Genomic DNA, 19,780 nt, shown 5'->3' with positions numbered 1-19,780 from the left:
ATGTGTTCAGTTTTACTGTTGTATCACATTTGTTGGAATGTTCCATGGACCTTTGATTTTAGAGGTGCCATAATATACTTTGCCCCTTTACCATCACTCAGACTATTCAAAAAAGTCCACTCTTAGCAGAATACACAGTATACTTTCTTTAGGATCCAAAATTGCACCTTTTTAAAACTACCACCTTACTGTGAGATTACGTTGATTTACTTCTTCCTTTGGTTTTATTTCAGCGAGCTCTTGCTAAAACTGGGGCTGAATCCATCAGTTTGCTTGAGTTATGTCGAAACACAAACAGAAAGCAAGCTGCAGCAAAGTTCTACAGCTTCTTGGTTCTTAAAAAGCAACAAGCTATTGAGCTGACGCAGGAAGAACCATACAGCGACATCATTGCAACACCTGGACCAAGGTTCCACATTATTTGAGCAGCTAGAAGAGTTATAGCTAGTGTTCATTTCACTAGTGTATACAAATTGCCCCCGTGTGTAGGGCACACAAAACCCTTTGAGAAAATTTAGATTTGTGTCTGTACAAAGTCTCTGCCTTTTTCTTTATTTTTTTCCAGTATTTTATCAATTTCATCTTTAAGGGAAACTGCTTATATGGATGTGTTTGTGTTCTGATGGAGAAAACAAGCACACCCAAGGACCCAGAAGATCATTTTAACAGTTCAGAACAGATGTGTGCAATATTGGCGCATGTAATAGTCAGGATTTTTATCTTAGTTCTCCATCACTGCATTGGAAAGGAAAACATGTCAGGAAAAAAAAATTCCTGACAATTGAGAATGATGGTGTGAGTCTTTGACAGGAAGAACTTGTCTTTTCCTACGAGTAACACTGGCAGTCTTGTTAACAGCTGTGTTTAGGGATGGTGCCCAAAACAGATTGTCCTCTTGAGATAAAGTGTAATTCCATAATGACCAAGAGGGTCTGTGAAACTGTGCTGTAACTGAACCCCTTCAGTTACAAAATTATAGGACTTGGTTTAAAATGTTCTATTTTTTAAGTCATTCCATTTGAAACTTTTTAATGAACCTGACTATTCTAAAATCTGTTGTTTTAGTGAGGCTCTGAAATGAGCAAAAGTAGACTTTTTAGAGTAGAATAAATATAAAAACATTTATGACTTTCCGGAAACTCTAAATCAAAGTTTTAAAAAGATGTTTGGATATATTTGAGTACTCAGATCATGAAAATAGAAATTGCTCTGCCAACAACTAAAAGGACAGACTGACGGGAAATGAGACACCTGGTTGACTTAACCCTTAAGCAGACAATGCTGTTAATAACTAATGGCTTCTCTGATATTTATTATAAGTTTTAGTACTGATCTTTTCCCAATGCTGCACACTCCTGTGTTTGGAACCTTATTTTAATGGCTTTGCAACAGAAATCCTGTATCCAGTTTCCTATAATTTAAGAAAAGCACCCAAATAAAGGCTTTACTATTAACAGACCAGATAGCACCAGAAATTATGTGTCTATTATGATTACCAGAACATGTCTTAACTTTTTAGGGCAAAATTACTCACACTGAAAGTTCTAGCTTAAGTGTTGGCACTTTTGTGGAAAAAAAAATCACTTTTGGATCTCAGACTTCAGTGTATACCCAGTAATTTTAAATTATGTGAAATGTTTTAAATTAGTGAACTCGTAATTACTGTTTTGATGATTCAGTTTCTTGAGAATGGTAAGTGTATAAAATTGCTATTGCAGCTTTATTTTCAATATGTGCCTGTAAACCATGGATTTTTCTCCCTTTGTAAAAAGTCATTTGTAGATAATTGAATGTTTGATTATAGAAAGGTCATTAGTTTCTTGTTAACACATTTTGTTAGTCTGGTTTTGTTGCTTATCGGGTTTAATATTGTTCTTGAAAATAGTTGATGCTATGTTATGTATAACTTTTCTAATAAAAGTTGTGTTATAAGCTGTAATTTTTGGAGTATTAATTATCTGGTTGAAGGTGTTCCCCAGCAAAATGTTAATTATGCCTCATGTTTTGTTTACCTTATCTAGAATAATTGTCCATACAAATAGTTAAGTGAATTTTTCAAGAAGTCTTGGGTTAAAAAAAAAAGGAAAGACTAGTGTGTCTTTAACAGAAGAGCCATGTGATCTAAGATAAAATGGAAGTAACAAAGGGCTGGTGCTGAGGAATCTTTGGGGCACAGATATAGATAGCCCTGCAACTGCTAAGTACCTACAAGCTATGACGTGCCTGTCAGTGTATGCCCTGGCAGCCCTGAACAAACTTAGCTGATGACCATGTGCTGGAGATTTCCTGGGTCCATCTGAGAATCCTGCTAAAAGCCGGGGCGCATTCAGTAACTTGGAATGTATGTTCCTGTGCATTCAAGCCTTATCCTGTTCCCAGCTGTGAGCTTCAAGACACTAAGGTTTTATGCTTAACATACAGCAAGGCTTAACCGTAAATAGTTAATGCTGTTTATAATAGGAAAACCAGTATTCACTTTGGCTCAAGTCATGATCCCCGGGTCTTGGAATCGAGTTCCACATCAGGCTCCCCAGAGAGAGCCTGCTCTTCCTTCTCCCTATGTCTCTGCACCTCTCTCTGTCTCTCATGAATAAATAAAGAAAAATTTAATAAATAAATAGCAACACTATGTAAAAGATGCAGCCCTAGAACCTTGCCAAATGATGGTAGAGCTGCTGGAACCTAAGTCCTCGGGATTTACCTTCCCCCTCCACCTTGATAGACAGGAGCACATTCCCTGTGCCATAGCCAGCCAGTTAACTCAAGCCCTGGAAACCTAGCCTACACCACTCATGGATGTCCTGGGGTGCAGAAAAAGGAGCTATAGTTTAAAAGAGAAGCTAGAGAATAAAAGCTACAGCCCTAGAACACCGCTGAACAGAAGGGGAGCTGCAGGAACTCTGGGATCAGGGAGGTTGGCAAGCACCATGGTTTAGATTCTCCTTTACAAAACCTTGGTAGGGTGGTCAGGAGGTAGGGCCTGGGTGCCCTAGCCCGCTTATCACCTCAATGAGCCCCTAGCCCACACCACCCCCACCAGTCCCAACAACACAGCCCAAGGGTGGCCACACCAGGACACTCCTGGTCATTACTTCAGCTTCATAAAATTTGCTGGGGAACCCCTAGCACAGAGCACTCTGGGACCTCCCAGTTCATCCAGCTGCCTCATCACGTTGCCCCCTGTGCAGAGCACCCCAGGAAACCCCAGCCTATGCCCACCTTGATTCCAGCCACCCTGCCAGGGTGCCCCCTGTGCACAACACCCCGGGAAACCTTGGCCCATACCAACCTCAGTTTCAGTTGCCCCACCATGGCACTCCCTGCACTGAGGATCCCAAGTTATGCCAGCTTGCACCCATGTCAGCTTCAGCTGTCTTTCCAGGACATCCTCTGCACAGATCACCCTGGCTCATGCCCACTTGAGCTACATCATGCCAAGGTGCCCCTATACAGAGGACCCATAAGCCCCTTGGCCCATGCCTCACCTCAACTCCAGCCATGTTGCAAAGGTACCTCTGCACACAACCCCAGAAAACTCTGGCTTACACTCACTTTGGCTCCAGCTAGCCTGCCAGTGTGCCCTCTGCACTTTAGAGCCTTGGGCCCCCCAGCTAGTACCCACTGCAGCTTTATCTGTCCTGCCAGGGGACGATCTATGCAGAGAGACCTGGAAGGAAGTCCTCAGCTTGAACACACTTAGGCTTCAGCTGTCCTGCAGAACTTATACTAAGCAGAGAGCATCAGGACCAGTCCGTGCCTATTTCAGTTCCAACCATCCCCCCCAAGCAGCCCCAGCACAGAATGCCCCAAGACTCAGCCCACACCCATAGCTCTAGCCAGCCAGTGAAAGGCATCAGGCACACACTCTTCATAGAGGATGGCCATACAGAAGACCATTCTTTCAAGTTTAGGAGACTAAGTGTTCTGCTTAATTCATAGAAACAAACACAAAGTCAAGCGAAACAAGAGACAGAAATGTGCTCCAAACAAAACAAACCTCACAAAAAGAGCTAAATGAAACAGATAAGCAATGCAGCTGATAAAGAGTTCAATGATCATAAAGATGCTTGCTGGACTGGAGAAAAGAGTGGAAGAACTCAGAGCTTCAAGAAAGAGAAGACCTAAAAAAAAAAAAGCTGAAGAATACAGTAACAATGAAAAGTACACTGGAGGAAGTCAACAGATTAGCAGATGCAGAAGAACAAATTAGCAATCTAGAAAATAGGGTGATAGCACCAATCTGAACAGCAAAAAGGAAAAGAATTTTTAAAAATAGAGATAAGTTAAATGTTTCTTGGACAACATCAAGACAACAAACATTCACATGACAGAGATCCCAGAAGAAGAGAGAAAAAGAAAACTAACTTAAACTATAGCTGAAAACTTCACTAACCTAAGGTAACAAAACACATCCGGTTCAGGAAGTAGAGAGTTCCAAACAAGATTAACCCAAGGAGATCTACACCACAACACATAAAGAATAAAGAGAAAGAGAAATTTTAAAACAGAAGCAAACAAGTTACATGCAACAGAAACTCCATAAAACTATCAGCTAATCTTTTAGCAGAAACTTTTCAGGCCAAAAGGGAGTAGAATGATGTATTCACAGTGCTGGGAGGAAGAAACCTTCAAACAAGAATATTTGACCTGGCAAGATTCAGAATTGTAAGACAGTTTCTCAGGCAAACAAAAGTTAAAAGAATCTATCACCTCTAAATTGGCCTTATAAGAAATGTCAAAGGGACTTAAGTGAAAACGTCCATACTTAGACATAATAAAAATATTAGTAAAAAGATACAAAATATGACAGCATACACAAAATGTAGAGATGTGAATAAAAATTATTTTAGAATATGTTTGAACTTAAATGACTATCAACTTAATAGAGATTGCTATGTACTTAAAATGTTATATATGAAACTCATGGTAACCACAAACCCAAAACCAAAAATAGATTAAAAAAAATAAAAATAAAAAAAAAATCCAGGCCTAACACTGCAGAAAGTCATCACCTTTAATTACTTTAAATGTAAATGGTCTAAATGTTCCACTCAGTAAAGAGTAGAAATGAATTTTAAAAAGCAGGACTCAAAAAAAAAAAAAAAAACAGGACTCATCTATATGCTACCTACAAAAGACCCGCTTTAGACCTAATGACATGTACAGACTAAAAGTGAAGGGATGAAAAAAGATACTTGATACAGGTGAAAGAAAAAAAAAAAGGCCAGTGTAGCAATACTTCTTTCAAACAAAATACACTTTAAAACAAAGGCTGTTGGGGCATCTGAGTGGCTCAGCTCATTGAGCATCTGACTTTGGCTCGGGTCATGATCCCAACGTCCTGGGATCAAGCCCTGCATTGGGCTCCCTGCTCAGCAGAAAGCCTGCTTCTCCCTCTCCCTCTGCCACTTCTCTGCTTGTGTATGCATACTCTCTGCTTCTGGCAAATAAATTTTTTTTAAAAAGAGAAAAACAAAAAACCAAAGGCTGGGTAATGAGACAAAAGGCATTACATAATGATAAAGGAACCAATCCAATAAAAAGACATAAAAAATTTCTGTCCACCCAACACAAGAGCACCTAAATACATAAGGCAAATGTTAACAGACATAAAGGGAGAAATTGACAGTAATACAGTAATAGTACATGACTTTAACACTCCACATGACAGACATTTTCCGGACAGAAAATCAATAAGGAAATTGTCATTAAGTGACACATTAGACCACATGAACATAATATACATAGAACATTTCCATCCAAAAACAACACAATATACATTCTTTTCAAGTGCACATGGAACATTCTCCTGGATACATGTTAGGACACAAAATAAGCCTCAATAAATTTATATGTGAACCACACTAATGTCACCTTGGACAAATCTATCATGGGGACATTTCTGTGACTAGAAATCTTAAGTACAGCTCCTGTACCCTGATTTTTTTGTTTGTTTCACTACTCCCTTAAGTAAACTCTCAGGGCTTAATGTCCTTGATCTACTCTGCAGATATGACTATGATACACATTCTCCAGCATGTACTCCCAGACTCCAGGGCTATAAAAGCAGGTCTTAAGGGCAGTGTTAGAGAGATCTACTTGTCTTGCAGCCATCAAAGACATTCTTCTATCCAAAAGTCCCCATAATAAACTATTTCTCATCAACCTGGATTTGTCAGACTTCTTCAATCTCTACCAGTCTTCATTTTTTGCCTTTGGAGGTCATTTTGTATATACCTCCCTTTCATGGAACAATTTAAGACGACAGGAATCCTATCATTCATCTTTTCTGATGACAATATGAAACTAGAAATCAATTATAAGGGGGAAAAACACAAACACATGCCATCTAAACAAGGTTGCTACTAAACAATAAATTTGTCAACCAAGAAATCAAAGGAGAAACCAAAAAGTGCATGGAGGCAAATGAAAATACAACAGTCCAAAAGTTTGAGGATGCAACAAAAGCAGTTCTAAGATGGAAATTTATATAATACAGGTCTAACTGAAAAAACAAGAAAAATTTCAAAGTAATTTAACCTTATATCTAAAGAAACTAAAAAAGGAAAACAAAGCCCAAAGTGAGTACAAGAAAGGAAATGATATAGATCAGAGCATAAATGAATGAGAGACTAAACAAACATCAGAAAAGATGAGTGAAACCAAGAGCTAATTTGAAAAAATTAAAAAAAAAAAAACAGGTATGTACAATCAAGAAAAAAAAACACAAATAACTAAAATCAGAATTGAAGGAAAAGTAACAACACCACAGAAATACAAAGAATTATAAAAGATTTTTTGAAAAATTGTATGCAAACAAACTGGACAACCAAGAAGAAATGGATAAATTCCTAGAGACATACACTCTTCCAACTGAATGAGGAAGACAGAAAATCTGAACAGAATGATTCCTAATAACAAATTGAATCATTAATCAAAAACCTACCAACAAACAGAGAAGTCCAGGACCAGATGGATTCACAGGTGAATCCTACCAAACATTTAAAGAAGAGTTCATATCTATATTCCTCAAACTATTCCAGAAAATAGAAGAAGGAGGGAAGCTTCCAAATACATTCTATGAGGCCAGCACTACCCTGATACCAAAACCAAAGACAGTAGATAAAAGAAAACTACAATATCCCTGATGAACAGAGATGCAAAAATCCTCAACAAAATATTAGAAACCAAAATTCAGCAATACATTGAGAGGATCATTCACCGCAATCAAGTGATATTTTTCCAAGGATGCAAGGATGGTTCGATATTCAAGAATCGATCAACCTAACGTACCACATTAACAAAACGAAGGATAGAAAACATGATCATCTCAGTAGATGCAGAAAAAGCATTTGACAAAATTAAAAATCTGTTCATGATAAAAATTCTCAACAAAGTAGGTTTGGAGCGAACATACCTCAGTGTAATAAAGGTCATATATGAAGAACGTACAGCTCACATCATACTCAATGGTAAAAAACATAACTTTCCCTCTAAGATCAGGAATAAGATAAAGATGTCCATTCTCACTCTTATTCAACATCGTACTGGAAGTCCTAGCTGCAGTAATCAGGGAAGAAAAAGAAATAAAAGGCATCCAAATTGGTAAGGAAGTAAAACTTGCACTATTTGCTAATGACATGATACTATATATAGAAAATCCTACAGTGTCCACCAGAAATAATTAGGGTGGACAAACGACTTTCAGGAAAGCTGCAGGAAACAAAATTAATATAGAGAATTCTATTCCATTTCTATATACTAATAATGATGTAACAGAAAGAGAAATTAAGAATTGGACAAAAAAAAGAAAACACCCAGGAATAAATTCAACCAAGGAGGAGAAAGACTTGTACTCTGAAAACCTGTAGAACGTTAATGAGAGAAATTGATAATGACACAAATGAAAAGGTAATCTGTTCTAATGGACTAGAAGAATATTATTACAATGGATTAGAAGAATATCATTACAATGTCTATACTACCCAAGCAATTACAGATTCAGTGCAATCCCTATCAAAATACCAACAGCATTTTTTCACAGAACTAAACCCTCAAATTTGTATGGAACTGTATAAGATATTGAACAGCCAAAACAATCTTGAGAAAGAAGAGCAAAACTAAAGATGGTTCCAAATTTTAAGATATACAACAAAGCTATAGTAATCAAAATAGTATGGTACTAGCACAAAAATAGACACATAGATCAACAGAACAGAATAGCAAATCCAGAAATAACCCCACCATTATATGGTCAATTAATCTGTGGCAAAACAGGCAAGAATATACAATGGGGGAAAATACAGCCTCTTTAATAAATGATGCTGGGAAAACTGGACAGCATATGCAAAAAATGAAACTGGACCTGGACCACCTTCCTACACCTACACCACAAAAATAAGTTCAAAGTGGACAAAGACCTCATTGTGAAACCTGAAACTATAAAACTGGAAGCAAACAGAAGTGATAATCTCTTTGACATCAGCTTTAGCAACATTTTTCTAGATATGTCTCTAGATAAAAAATAAACTATTGGGACTCCATCAAAATAAAAAGATTTTGCACAGCCAAGGAAACCACCAACAAAACCAAAAGGGAACCTGCTGAATGGGAGAAGATAACTGCAAATGACATATCTGATAAAGGATTAGTATCCAAACTATATAAAGAACTTACACAACACCAAAAATCCAAATAATCAAATTTTAAAATGGGCAGAGGACCTGAATATACATTTTCCAGAGAAGTCATACAGATGGGCAACAGATAAATCACTCAGATGCTCAACATCACTAATCATTAGGGAAATGCAAATCAAAACCACCATGAAATATCACCTCACACCTGTCGGAATGGCTTGACCCAACAAGACAAGAAGTAACAAGTGTTGGCAAGAATGTGCAGAAAAAGGAACCCTCCTTCACTGCCAGTGGGAATGTAATAAAATCTATCAACAATTCTCAAAATGTTAAAATACTTATGTAAATAGCACAAGTGAAAGCTCTAGTTAGCTCATTAGTAAGATAACCAACAGATTAATAACTAAAATAAGAATTTTTTAAATGAGTTTTTTTTTTATGTTGTCAATGAAAAGAAGTTCTGAGCAAAGTCTTGAAGGAGCTAAGAAAGATAAGGGGTTTTATAGAGGAAGAATGTTTCAGAAAGAGTGAATAGCCACAGAAAAGACTCTGAGGTGTAAGTATGCCTGACATGTTCAAGGCAAAACGAGAACAGACTGACTAGAACAAAGTTAGTGGGAGGAAAGTAATAGGAAATAAGGTGGGAAACATTAGAAGGGCCAAAACATGTACATCAGAGGTTCTCAATATTGATACCCTTGGCAACCAACCAGGGAATTTTTTAAAATACTGATGTCTGGGTCTCCAGACTTCTATTTCCCCCTGAACACAAAATAATTGAATGGATGCATGGATGGAAGGAATTTATTAAGTAATGGATCTTACACATAATCTTGGAGTAACATTGATGCTCCTGGAAGATATACTTTATGCTTGCATAGATTAGAGTAACCCATGACATTTTGCCTCAAATACACAAATTTGAGAATGATAGATTAAGTGAAAAGTAAACTGGTATTTGCAGCTAAATGGACCAGGGTTGCCATGAGACTCCACTTATATTCAACTACAAATTTGGACTATTGGTGCAGAACTTGAAAAGTCTTGTGAAGATTACATGAAATAAAAAGTGCCTAAAATAGTGAACACTTAGTAAGTAGTAGTTACTGTAAAAATATTTAAAGCAAGGGATTCATATTAGAAAGGGGAATTTCCAGAATATGAATTTAACAGAATGGAATGTAACACTGAACACTCCCACCTTTTCAGCATATTATCATGATAGAAAGTCAGGCAAATCGAAAGATGAATGGATAAAGAAGATGTGGTCTATGTATACAATGGAATATTCCTCAGCCATTAGAAACGACAAATACCCACCATTTGCTTCAACGTGGATGGAACTGGAGGATATTATGCTGAGTGAAGTAAGTCAGTCGGAGAAAGACAAACATTATATGTTCTCATTCATTTGGGGAATATAAATAATAATGAAAGGGAATATAAGGGAAAGGAGAAGAAATGTGTGGGAAATATCAGAAAAGGAGACAGAATATAAAGACTCCTAACTCTGGGAAACGAACTAGGGGTGGTGGAAGGGGAGGAGGGCAGGGGGTGGGGGTGAATGGGTGACAGGCACTGAGGGGGGCACTTGACGGGATGAGCACTGGGTGTTATTCTGTATGTTGGTAAATTGAACACCAATAAAAAAATAAATTTATTAAAAAAAATAATAAAAAAATAAAAGTCCCCAAAGTGGAAAGCAAAAAAAAAAAAAAAAAAAAAAAGTCAGGCAAAATGAAGAAACAGAGAAATGTGTTCAAAATGAAAGAAGAGGACAAAACCTCAGGAAAAGAACAAAATAAAATGGAAATAAGCAATCTGCATGACAGAGTTCCAAAAAATAGTCCTAAAGATGCTCAGCACACTTGGGAGAAGAATGGATGAACACAGTGGGAACTTCAACAAAGAGATAAAGAACCAATCACAGCGGAAGAATATAATCACTGAAATGAAGAATTTAAGAGAGGGTGTCAAAAGCTGATTAGATGATACAAATGAATCACTGATCTGGAAGACAGAGTAATGGAAATCACACAAGATAAAGAGCAAAAAGAAAAAAAAGAAGGAGGCTTCATAAGGTGATCAGCTGATTTTTCAGCAGAAACTTTGCAGGCCAAAAGAGAATGGCACCATATATTCAAAGACTGAAAGGAAAACAACCCTACAAAGAAGAATATTCTACCTAGCAAGGTTATCTTTCAGAACTAAAGGAGATATAAAGAGTTTCCCAGGCAAACAAAAGTTAAATTCATTACCACTAAATTATCCTTATAAGAAAAGTTCCAGAGATGACCTTCTTAAGAGGAAAGGAAAAAGCTAAAACTTAGAAGAAAATTATGAAAGGAAAAAATTTCACAGGTAAAAATAAACATATAGTAGGGATGCCTGGTTGGCTCAGAAGGAAAAGCACATTATTCTTGATCTCGGGCTCATGAGTTTGAGCTCTACATTGAGTGTAGAGATTACAAAATAAAAATAATAAAACTTTAAAAATAAATAAATATACAAAATACAAAAGTAGTAAATTCAATTATATCTAAAATATTACTTAAGGCATTCACAAAAATAGATGTAATAATATGACATCATATACATAATAAAACATGGAAGGAGGAGTAAAAATGTACTTTTTAAAAAATGTGTTTTATTATATAGACTGCTATATATTTAGGATGCTACAAATGATCGTCATGGTAACCACAAACCACAAAGTCATAATAGATACACAAAAAATAAAGAGAAGAAAATCTAAGATTAACACTAAAGGAGTCATTAATCACAAGGGAGAGAGGAAGAGAAAAGGAACAGAGAATTGCATAAACAATCAGAACACAATTAACAAAATGACAAAAAGTACATACCTACCAATAATTTCTTTAAATGTAAATTGTCTAAATCCTTCCATCAAAAACATAGAAGGATGGAATGATTTTAAAAAAATAAGGCGCATCTATATGCTACCTACAAAGGACTCACTTCAGACCCAAAGACACATACAGACTGAAAATGAAGGGATGGAAGAAGATATTTCATCCAAAATAGAAGGAAAAAGACTATGGTAGCAATATTTATACCAGACAAGATAGATTTCAAAACAAAGACTGTAACAAGAGACAATGGCATTACCTAATGATAAAGGAATCGACCCAACAAGAGGATATAACAATTTTTTTTTTTTTTTTTTTTTTTTTTTTTTTTTTTTTTTTATTTTTATTGGTGTTCAATTTACTAACATACAGAATAACACCCAGTGCCCGTCACCCATTCACTCCCACCCCCCGCCCTCCTCCCCTTCTACCACCCCTAGTTCGTTTCCCAGAGTTAGCAGTCTTTATGTTCTGTCTCCCTTTCTGATATTTCCCACACATTTCTTCTCCCTTCCCTTATTTTCCCTTTCACTATTATTTATATTCCCCAAATGAATGAGAACATATAATGTTTGTCCTTCTCCGACTGACTTACTTCACTCAGCATAATACCCTCCAGTTCCATCCACGTTGAAGCAAATGGTGGGTATTTGTCATTTCTAATAGCTGAGTAATATTCCATTGTATACATAAACCACATCTTCTTTATCCATTCATCTTTCGTTGGACACCGAGGCTCCTTCCACAGTTTGGCTATCGTGGCCATTGCTGCTAGAAACATCGGGGTGCAGGTGTCCCAGCGTTTCATTGCATTTGTATCTTTGGGGTAAATCCCCAACAGTGCAATTGCTGGGTCGTAGGGCAGGTATATTTTTAACTGTTTGAGGAACCTCCACACAGTTTTCCACAGTGGCTGCACCAGTTCACATTCCCACCAACAGTGTAAGAGGGTTCCCTTTTCTCCACATCCTCTCCAACATTTGTTGTTTCCTGCCTTGTTAATTTTTCCCATTCTCACTGGTGTGAGGTGGTATCTCATTGTGGTTTTGATTTGTATTTCCCTGATGGCAAGTGATGCAGAGCATTTTCTCATGTGCATGTTGGCCATGTCTATGTCTTCTTCTGTGAGATTTCTGTTCATGTCTTTTGCCCATTTCATGATTGGATTGTTTGTTTCTTTGGTGTTGAGTTTAATAAGTTCTTTATAGATCTTGGAAACTAGCCCTTTATCTGATATGTCATTTGCAAATATCTTCTCCCAATCTGTAGGTTGTCTTTGAGTTTTGTTGACTGTATCCTTTGCTGTGCAAAAGCTTCTTATCTTGATGAAGTCCCAATAGTTCATTTTTGCTTTTGTTTCTTTTGCCTTCGTGGATGTATCTTGCAAGAAGTTACTATGGCCGAGTTCAAAAAGGGTGTTGCCTGTGTTCTTCTCTAGGATTTTGATGGAATCTTGTCTCACATTTAGATCTTTCATCCATTTTGAGTTTATCTTTGTGTATGGTGAAAGAGAGTGGTCTAGTTTCATTCTTCTGCATGTGGATGTCCAATTTTCCCAGCACCATTTATTGAAGAGACTGTCTTTCTTCCAATGGATAGTCTTTCCTCCTTTATCGAATATTAGTTGCCCATAAAGTTCAGGGTCCACTTCTGGATTCTCTATTCTGTTCCACTGATCTATGCGTCTGTTTTTGTGCCAGTACCACACTGTCTTGATGACCACAGCTTTGTAGTACAACCTGAAATCTGGCATTGTGATGCCCCCAGATATGGTTTCCTTTTTTAAAATTCCCCTGGCTATTCGGGGTCTTTTCTGATTCCACACAAATCTTAAAATAATTTGTTCTAACTCTCTGAAGAAAGTCCATGGTATTTTGATAGGGATTGCATTAAACGTGTATATTGCCCTGGGTAACATTGACATTTTCACAATATTAATTCTGCCAATCCATGAGCATGGAATATTTTTCCATCTCTTTGTGTCTTCCTCAATTTCTTTCAGAAGTGTTCTATAGTTTTGAGGGTATAGATCCTTTACATCTTTGGTGAGGTTTATTCCTAGGTATCTTATGCTTTTGGGTGCAATTGTAAATGGGATTGACTCCTTAATTTCTCTTTCTTCAGTCTCATTGTTAGTGTATAGAAATGCCACTGACTTCTGGGCATTGATCTTGTATCCTGCCACGCTACCGAATTGCTGTATGAGTTCTAGCAATCTTGGGGTGGAGACTTTTGGGTTTTCTATGTAGAGTATCATGTCATCGGCGAAGAGGGAGAGTTTGACTTCTTCTTTGCCAATTTGAATGCCTTTAATGTCTTTTTGTTGTCTGATTGCTGAGGCTAGGACTTCCAGTACTATGTTGAATAGCAGTGGTGAGAGTGGACATCCCTGTCTTGTTCCTGATCTTAGGGGAAAGGCTCCCAGTGCTTCCCCATTGAGAATGATATTTGCTGTGGGCTTTTCGTAGATGGCTTTTAAGATGTCGAGGAATGTTCCCTCTATCCCTACACTCTGAAGAGTTTTGATCAGGAATGGATGCTGTATTTTGTCAAATGCTTTCTCTGCATCCAATGAGAGGATCATATGGTTCTTGGTTTTTCTCTTGCTGATATGATGAGTCACATTGATTGTTTTACGGGTGTTGAACCAGCCTTGTGTCCCAGGGATAAATCCTACTTGGTCATGGTGAATAATTTTCTTAATGTACTGTTGGATCCTATTGGCCAGTATCTTGTTGAGAATTTTTGCATCCATGTTCATCAGGGATATTGGTCTGTAATTCTCCTTTTTGGCGGGGTCTTTGTCTGGCTTTGGAATTAAGGTGATGCTGGCTTCATAGAACGAATTTGGAAGTACTCCATCTCTTTCTATCTTTCCAAACAGCTTTAGGAGAATAGGTATGATTTCTTCTTTAAACGTTTGATAAAATTCTCCTGGGAAGCCATCTGGCCCTGGACTCTTGTGTCTTGGGAGGTTTTTGATGACTGCTTCAATTTCCTCCCTGGTTATTGGCCTGTTCAGGTTTTCTATTTCTTCCTGTTCCAGTTTTGGTAGTTTGTGGCTTTCCAGGAATGCGTCCATTTCTTCTAGATTGCCTAATTTATTGGCGTATAGCTGTTCATAATATGTTTTTAAAATCGTTTGTATTTCCTTGGTGTTGGTAGTGATCTCTCCTTTCTCATTCATGATTTTATTAATTTGAGTCTTCTCTCTCTTCTTTTTAATAAGGCTGGCTAATGGTTTATCTATCTTATTAATTCTTTCAAAGAACCAACTCCTGGTTCTGTTGATCTGTTCCACAGTTCTTCTGGTCTCGATTTCGTTGAGTTCTGCTCGAATCTTTATTAGCTCCCTTCTTCTCTTGGGTGTAGGATCTATTTGCTGTTTTTTCTCTAGCTCCTTTATGTGTAAGGTTAGCTTTTGTATTTGAGTTCTTTCCAGTTTTTGAATGGATGCTTGTATTGCGATGTATTTCCCCCTTAGGACTGCTTTTGCTGCATCCCAAAGATTTTGAACGGTTGTATCTTCATTCTCATTAGTTTCCATGAATCTTTTTAATTCTTCCTTAATTTCCTGGTTGACCCTTTTATCTTTTAGCAGGATGGTCCTTAACCTCCATGTGTTTGAGGTCCTTCCAAACTTCTTGTTGTGATTTAGTTCTAATTTCAAGGCATTATGGTCCGAGAATATGCAGGGGACAATCCCAATCTTTTGGTATCGGTTCAGACCCGATTTGTGACCCAATATGTGGTCTATTCTGGAGAAAGTTCCATGTGCGCTTGAGAAGAATGTGTATTCAGTTGAGTTTGGATGTAAAGTTCTGTAGATATCTGTGAAATCCATCTGGTCCAGTGTATCATTTAAAGCTCTCGTTTCTTTGGAGATGTTTTGCTTAGAAGACCTATCAAGTATAGAAAGAGCTAGATTGAAGTCACCAAGTATAAGTGTATTATTATCTAAGTATTTCTTCACTTTGGTTAATAATTGATTTATATATTTGGCAGCTCCCACATTCGGAGCATATATATTGAGGATTGTTAAGTCCTCTTGTTGAATAGATCCTTTAAGTATGATATAGTGTCCCTCTTCATCTCTCACTACAGTCTTTGGGGTAAATTTTAGTTTATCTGATATAAGGATGGCTACCCCTGCTTTCTTTTGAGGACCATTCGAATGGTAAATGGTTCTCCAACCTTTTATTTTCAGGCTGTAGGTGTCCTTCTGTCTAAAATGAGTCTCTTGTAGACAGCAAATAGATGGGTCCTGCTTTTTTATCCAGTCTGAAACCCTGCGCCTTTTGATGGGGTCATTAAGCCCGTTCACATTCAGAGTTACTATTGAGAGATATGAGTTTAGTGTCATCATGATATCTATTCAGTCTTTGTTTTTGTGGACTGTTCCACTGAACTTCTTCTTAAAGGGGAATTTTAAGAGGCCCCCTTAAAATTTCTTGCAGAGCTGGTTTGGAGGTCACATATTCTTTTAGTTGCTGCCTGTCTTGGAAGCTCTTTATCTCTCCTTCCATTTTGAATGAGAGCCTTGCTGGATAAAGTATTCTTGGTTGCATGTTCTTTTCATTTAGGACCCTGAATATATCCTGCCAGCCCTTTCTGGCCTGCCAGGTCTCTGTGGAGAGGTCTGCTGTTACCCTAATACTCCTCCCCATAAAAGTCAGGGATTTCTTGTCTCTTGCTGCTTTAAGGATCTTCTCCTTATCTTTGGAATTTGCAAGCTTCACAATTAAATGTCGAGGTGTTGAACGGTTTTTATTGATTTTAGGGGGGGATCTCTCTATTTCCTGGATCTGAATGCCTGTTTCCCTTCCCAGATTAGGAAAGTTTTCAGCTAGAATTTGTTCAAATACATATTCTGGCCCTCTGTCCCTTTCGGCGCCCTCGGGAACCCCAATTAAACGTAGGTTTTTCTTCCTCAGGCTGTCGTTTATTTCCCTTAATCTATCTTCATGGTCTTTTAATTGTTTGTCTCTTTTTTCCTCAGTTTCCCTCTTTGCTGTCAACTTGTCTTCTAGGTCACTCACTCGTTCTTCCACCTCGTTAACCCTCGTCGTTAGGACTTCTAGTTTGGATTGCATCTCATTCAATTGGTTTTTAATTTCTGCCTGATTAGCTCTAAATTCTGCAGTCATGAAGTCTCTTGAGTCCTTTATACTTTTTTCTAGAGCCACCAGTAGCTGTATAATAGTGCTTCTGAATTGGCTTTCTGACATTGAATTGTAATCCAGATTTTGTAACTCTGTGGGAGAGAGGACTGTTTCTGATTCTTTCTTTTGAGGTGAGGTTTTCCTTCTAGTCATTTTGCTCAGTGCAGAGTGGCCAAAAGCAAGTTGTATTGGGAAAAAGAGAAAAAGAGAGGAGAGAAAGAAGGAAAGAAAAGAGAAAGAGAAAAAAAAAGGGAAGAAAAAGAGAAAAAAAAAACGAAAAAGAAAAAAAAAAAAAGAAAAAAAGAAAAAAAAAAAGAAGAAAAAGAGAAAGAAAAAGAAAGGAGAAAAAAAGGGGGTGGGGGAAGGAAACAAATCAAAAAGCAAAACAAAACAAAAACAAAAACAAAAACAAAAACAAACAAACAAAAAAAGAACCACCGGGGAGTATCTTCTGATTCTGTGTTCTTTAAGTCCCTTGGCTTCTCCTGGAAGTTGTCCGTCTAGCTGGTGTTCTGGGGGAGGGGCCTGTTGTGCTGATTTTCAGGTGTTAGCAGTTGGGGGAGCTGCTGTGCCCCTGCCTGGTGCAGGGCTCGGTGGGGGTTGTTTACCCCGTGAGGCCGCAGGAGGAACAGCCCCAGTGGCGGGGCAGCTCTGGAAACCTGGATTCAGCTCCGGCAGGAACTCCGGGGGTCTCCGTCTGCAGGGCCTGGAGGCTCCGGGGCGGGGCCGCTGATCTGCTCAGCTGGGGCAGGAGCGTCCTTGCTGTCCTGGGCCCTCCCGGCCTCTGCCTGTCCCGGGGGAGGCGGGATCCTGGGCTGTGTCCCGGCGCCCTGTGCTCCGGAGCCTGCGCTGGTGGATTCGCGCTCCCGGGCCGCGCAGCCCCCTCCGCGGAGCTGCCCCCCGAGCCCCTCCGAGCTGCTCCTGGAACCGCGCAGCCCCCTCCGCACGGAGCCTCTTCTTCTGCCCGAGCCCCTCCGAGCTGCTCCCGGGGCCCCGCAGCCCCCTCCGCGGAGCCGCCGCCCGAGCCCCTTCAGCTGCTCCGGGTCCCGCCGGGTCCCGCCGTGCGCGCTGCAGCCCTTAGGGAGCTCGGCGCACTCTCCTGGGCGCGCAGTTGCTGTTACTGTCCCCGGGAGCCCGAGGGCATCCCCTCCCTCCTGGGTCCTGCTCCAACTCCCCGCGAGCCCCTTTCCGCCCGGGAAGGTCGGTGCAGCTCCTGCGTCTCCGGGACGGGGCTCTCCTGTCCTGGGGACACTCGCCCCGGCCTCAGCCCGGCTCCTCGCGGGCCCCTCCCCCTTGGAGGCCTTTGTTTCTTTACTTCTTTTTCCCCGTCTTCCTACCTTGATAGAAGCGCGAACTCTTCTCACTGTTGCATTCCAGGTGTTCTCTCTTTAATTCTCAGGCCGAATTCATAGATTTTCAGGATGATTGGAAGGTTTTCTAGGTAATTTGGTGGAGACAGGTGATTTGGAGACCCTACTCCTCCGCCATCTTGCCAGCACAGCGGGATTAAAAGGACCGCTGAGGCTTGACCTCAGGGCGGCGGCCCCTGCTCCTCCAGACTCCGGCAGGGCCCGAGCCCAAACCCGCGGCCGCCGCCGCCGCCTCGCCTCGCCCCGCGCTCCGCCGGATATAACAATTATAAATATCTATGCACCAAATATAGGAGTACCCAAATATATAAAGCAAATATTAACAGTCATAAAAGGAAACATTGATAGTTATACAATAATGGTACTTTAAGACCTTACTTACATAAATGGATAGGTCATTGAGACAGAAAATAAGGAAGCAAGGGCCTTGAACAACACATTAGGCCAGATGAACTTAAGAGAGATAAAGAAAACATTCCATCCAAAAATAGCAGACTACACATTCTTTTCAAGTGCACCTGGAACATTCTCCAAGATAGATCACATGTTAGGCCACAAAACAAATCTCAATAAATTTAAGAAGATTAAGGTTATATCAAGTATCTTATCTGACCATAATAGTATGAAATTGGAAATAAATTACAAAAAAAAAATTTAAACACAAATATGGAGCATGAATAACATGCTACTAAATGACAAGTCAACTGAGAAATCAAAAAATACTTTAGACAAATGAAAATGGAAATAATGCTCTAAGATCCGTGGGACATAAGCAAAAGGAGTTCTAAGAAGGAAGTTTATGCAACATAGGCCTACTTCAAAAACACAAGCAAGGAAAAATTTCAAATAAACTATCCAATATTACTCTCTAAGGTAGCAAGGGAAAAAGAACAAATGAAGCCCAAATTAGTACATGGAAGGAACTAATATAGATCAGAATGGAAATAAATGAAATAGAGAATTTTTAAAAACCCAGAAAAAAAAAATCAATGAAACCTAAGTCTAGTTCTTTGGTCAACTTCTAGCCAGACTCATTTAAAAAATAAGGAAAGAAAGAAAAAAAGATAAAAAGAGGAACCCCAAATAAAATCTAATATGAAAGATATGGGGACGCCTGGGTGGCTCAATGGTTGAGTATCTGCCTTTGGCTTAGGGCGTGATCCCAGGGTCCCAGGATCGAGTCCCACATCAGACTCCCCACAGGAAGGCTGCTTTTCCCTCTGCCTATGTCTCTGCTCCCACCCCGTCTCTCACGAATAAATGAAATCTTTTTTAAAAAATTGTAAATAAATAAAATATTTTTTTTTAAAAAAGAAAGATACGAACTACAAATGACAACACAAAATAAAAAGAATTCTAAGAGATGATTAGAACAAGTATACCCCCAAAATTGGACAAACTAGAATAAATTAATAAATTCCTGGAAACATACAATCTTCCAAGACTGAATCATGAAGAAATAGAAATTCTGAATAGAGCAATTACTACTAACAAAGTTGAATTGGTACTCAAAAAAACTCCCAACAAACAAAGGTCCAGGACTGGATGGATTCACATGTGAATTCTACCAAACATTTAAAGAAGGGTTAATACCTATTTTTCTCAAGGTATTTCAAAAATAGAAGAAGAAAGAAAACTCAAACTCATCCTTCCAAACTCACTTTATCCCAAACTCAGGCCACTGTTATTGGGATACCAAAACCAGACAAAGAAAATCCAGGACAATATCCCTGATAAAC

The 19,780-nt window shown here is 38.9% G+C and overlaps 1 protein-coding gene across 4 annotated transcripts in view; it reads left to right on the top strand.

Moving 5' to 3' along the window:
• Nucleotides 1–1,939, top strand: part of RAD21 (RAD21 cohesin complex component) — a 30,693-nt gene extending 28,754 nt beyond the window's left edge. For all 4 annotated transcript variants that reach the window (XM_025450366.3, XM_025450367.3, XM_035714141.2 and 1 more), the window contains exon 14: nt 234–1,939. In XM_025450366.3, coding sequence (XP_025306151.1) covers nt 234–425 — 192 coding nt within the window. In that variant the 3' untranslated portion in view covers nt 426–1,939. The remainder of the gene's footprint in view (nt 1–233) is intronic.
• The last annotated feature ends 17,841 nt before the right edge of the window (nt 1,940–19,780 follow it).

This window comes from Canis lupus, chromosome 13 (genome assembly GCF_003254725.2).
Source record: "Canis lupus dingo isolate Sandy chromosome 13, ASM325472v2, whole genome shotgun sequence".
Taxonomy (NCBI): Eukaryota; Metazoa; Chordata; class Mammalia; order Carnivora; family Canidae; genus Canis; species Canis lupus.
This window is presented reverse-complemented; position numbering and strand designations above follow the sequence as displayed.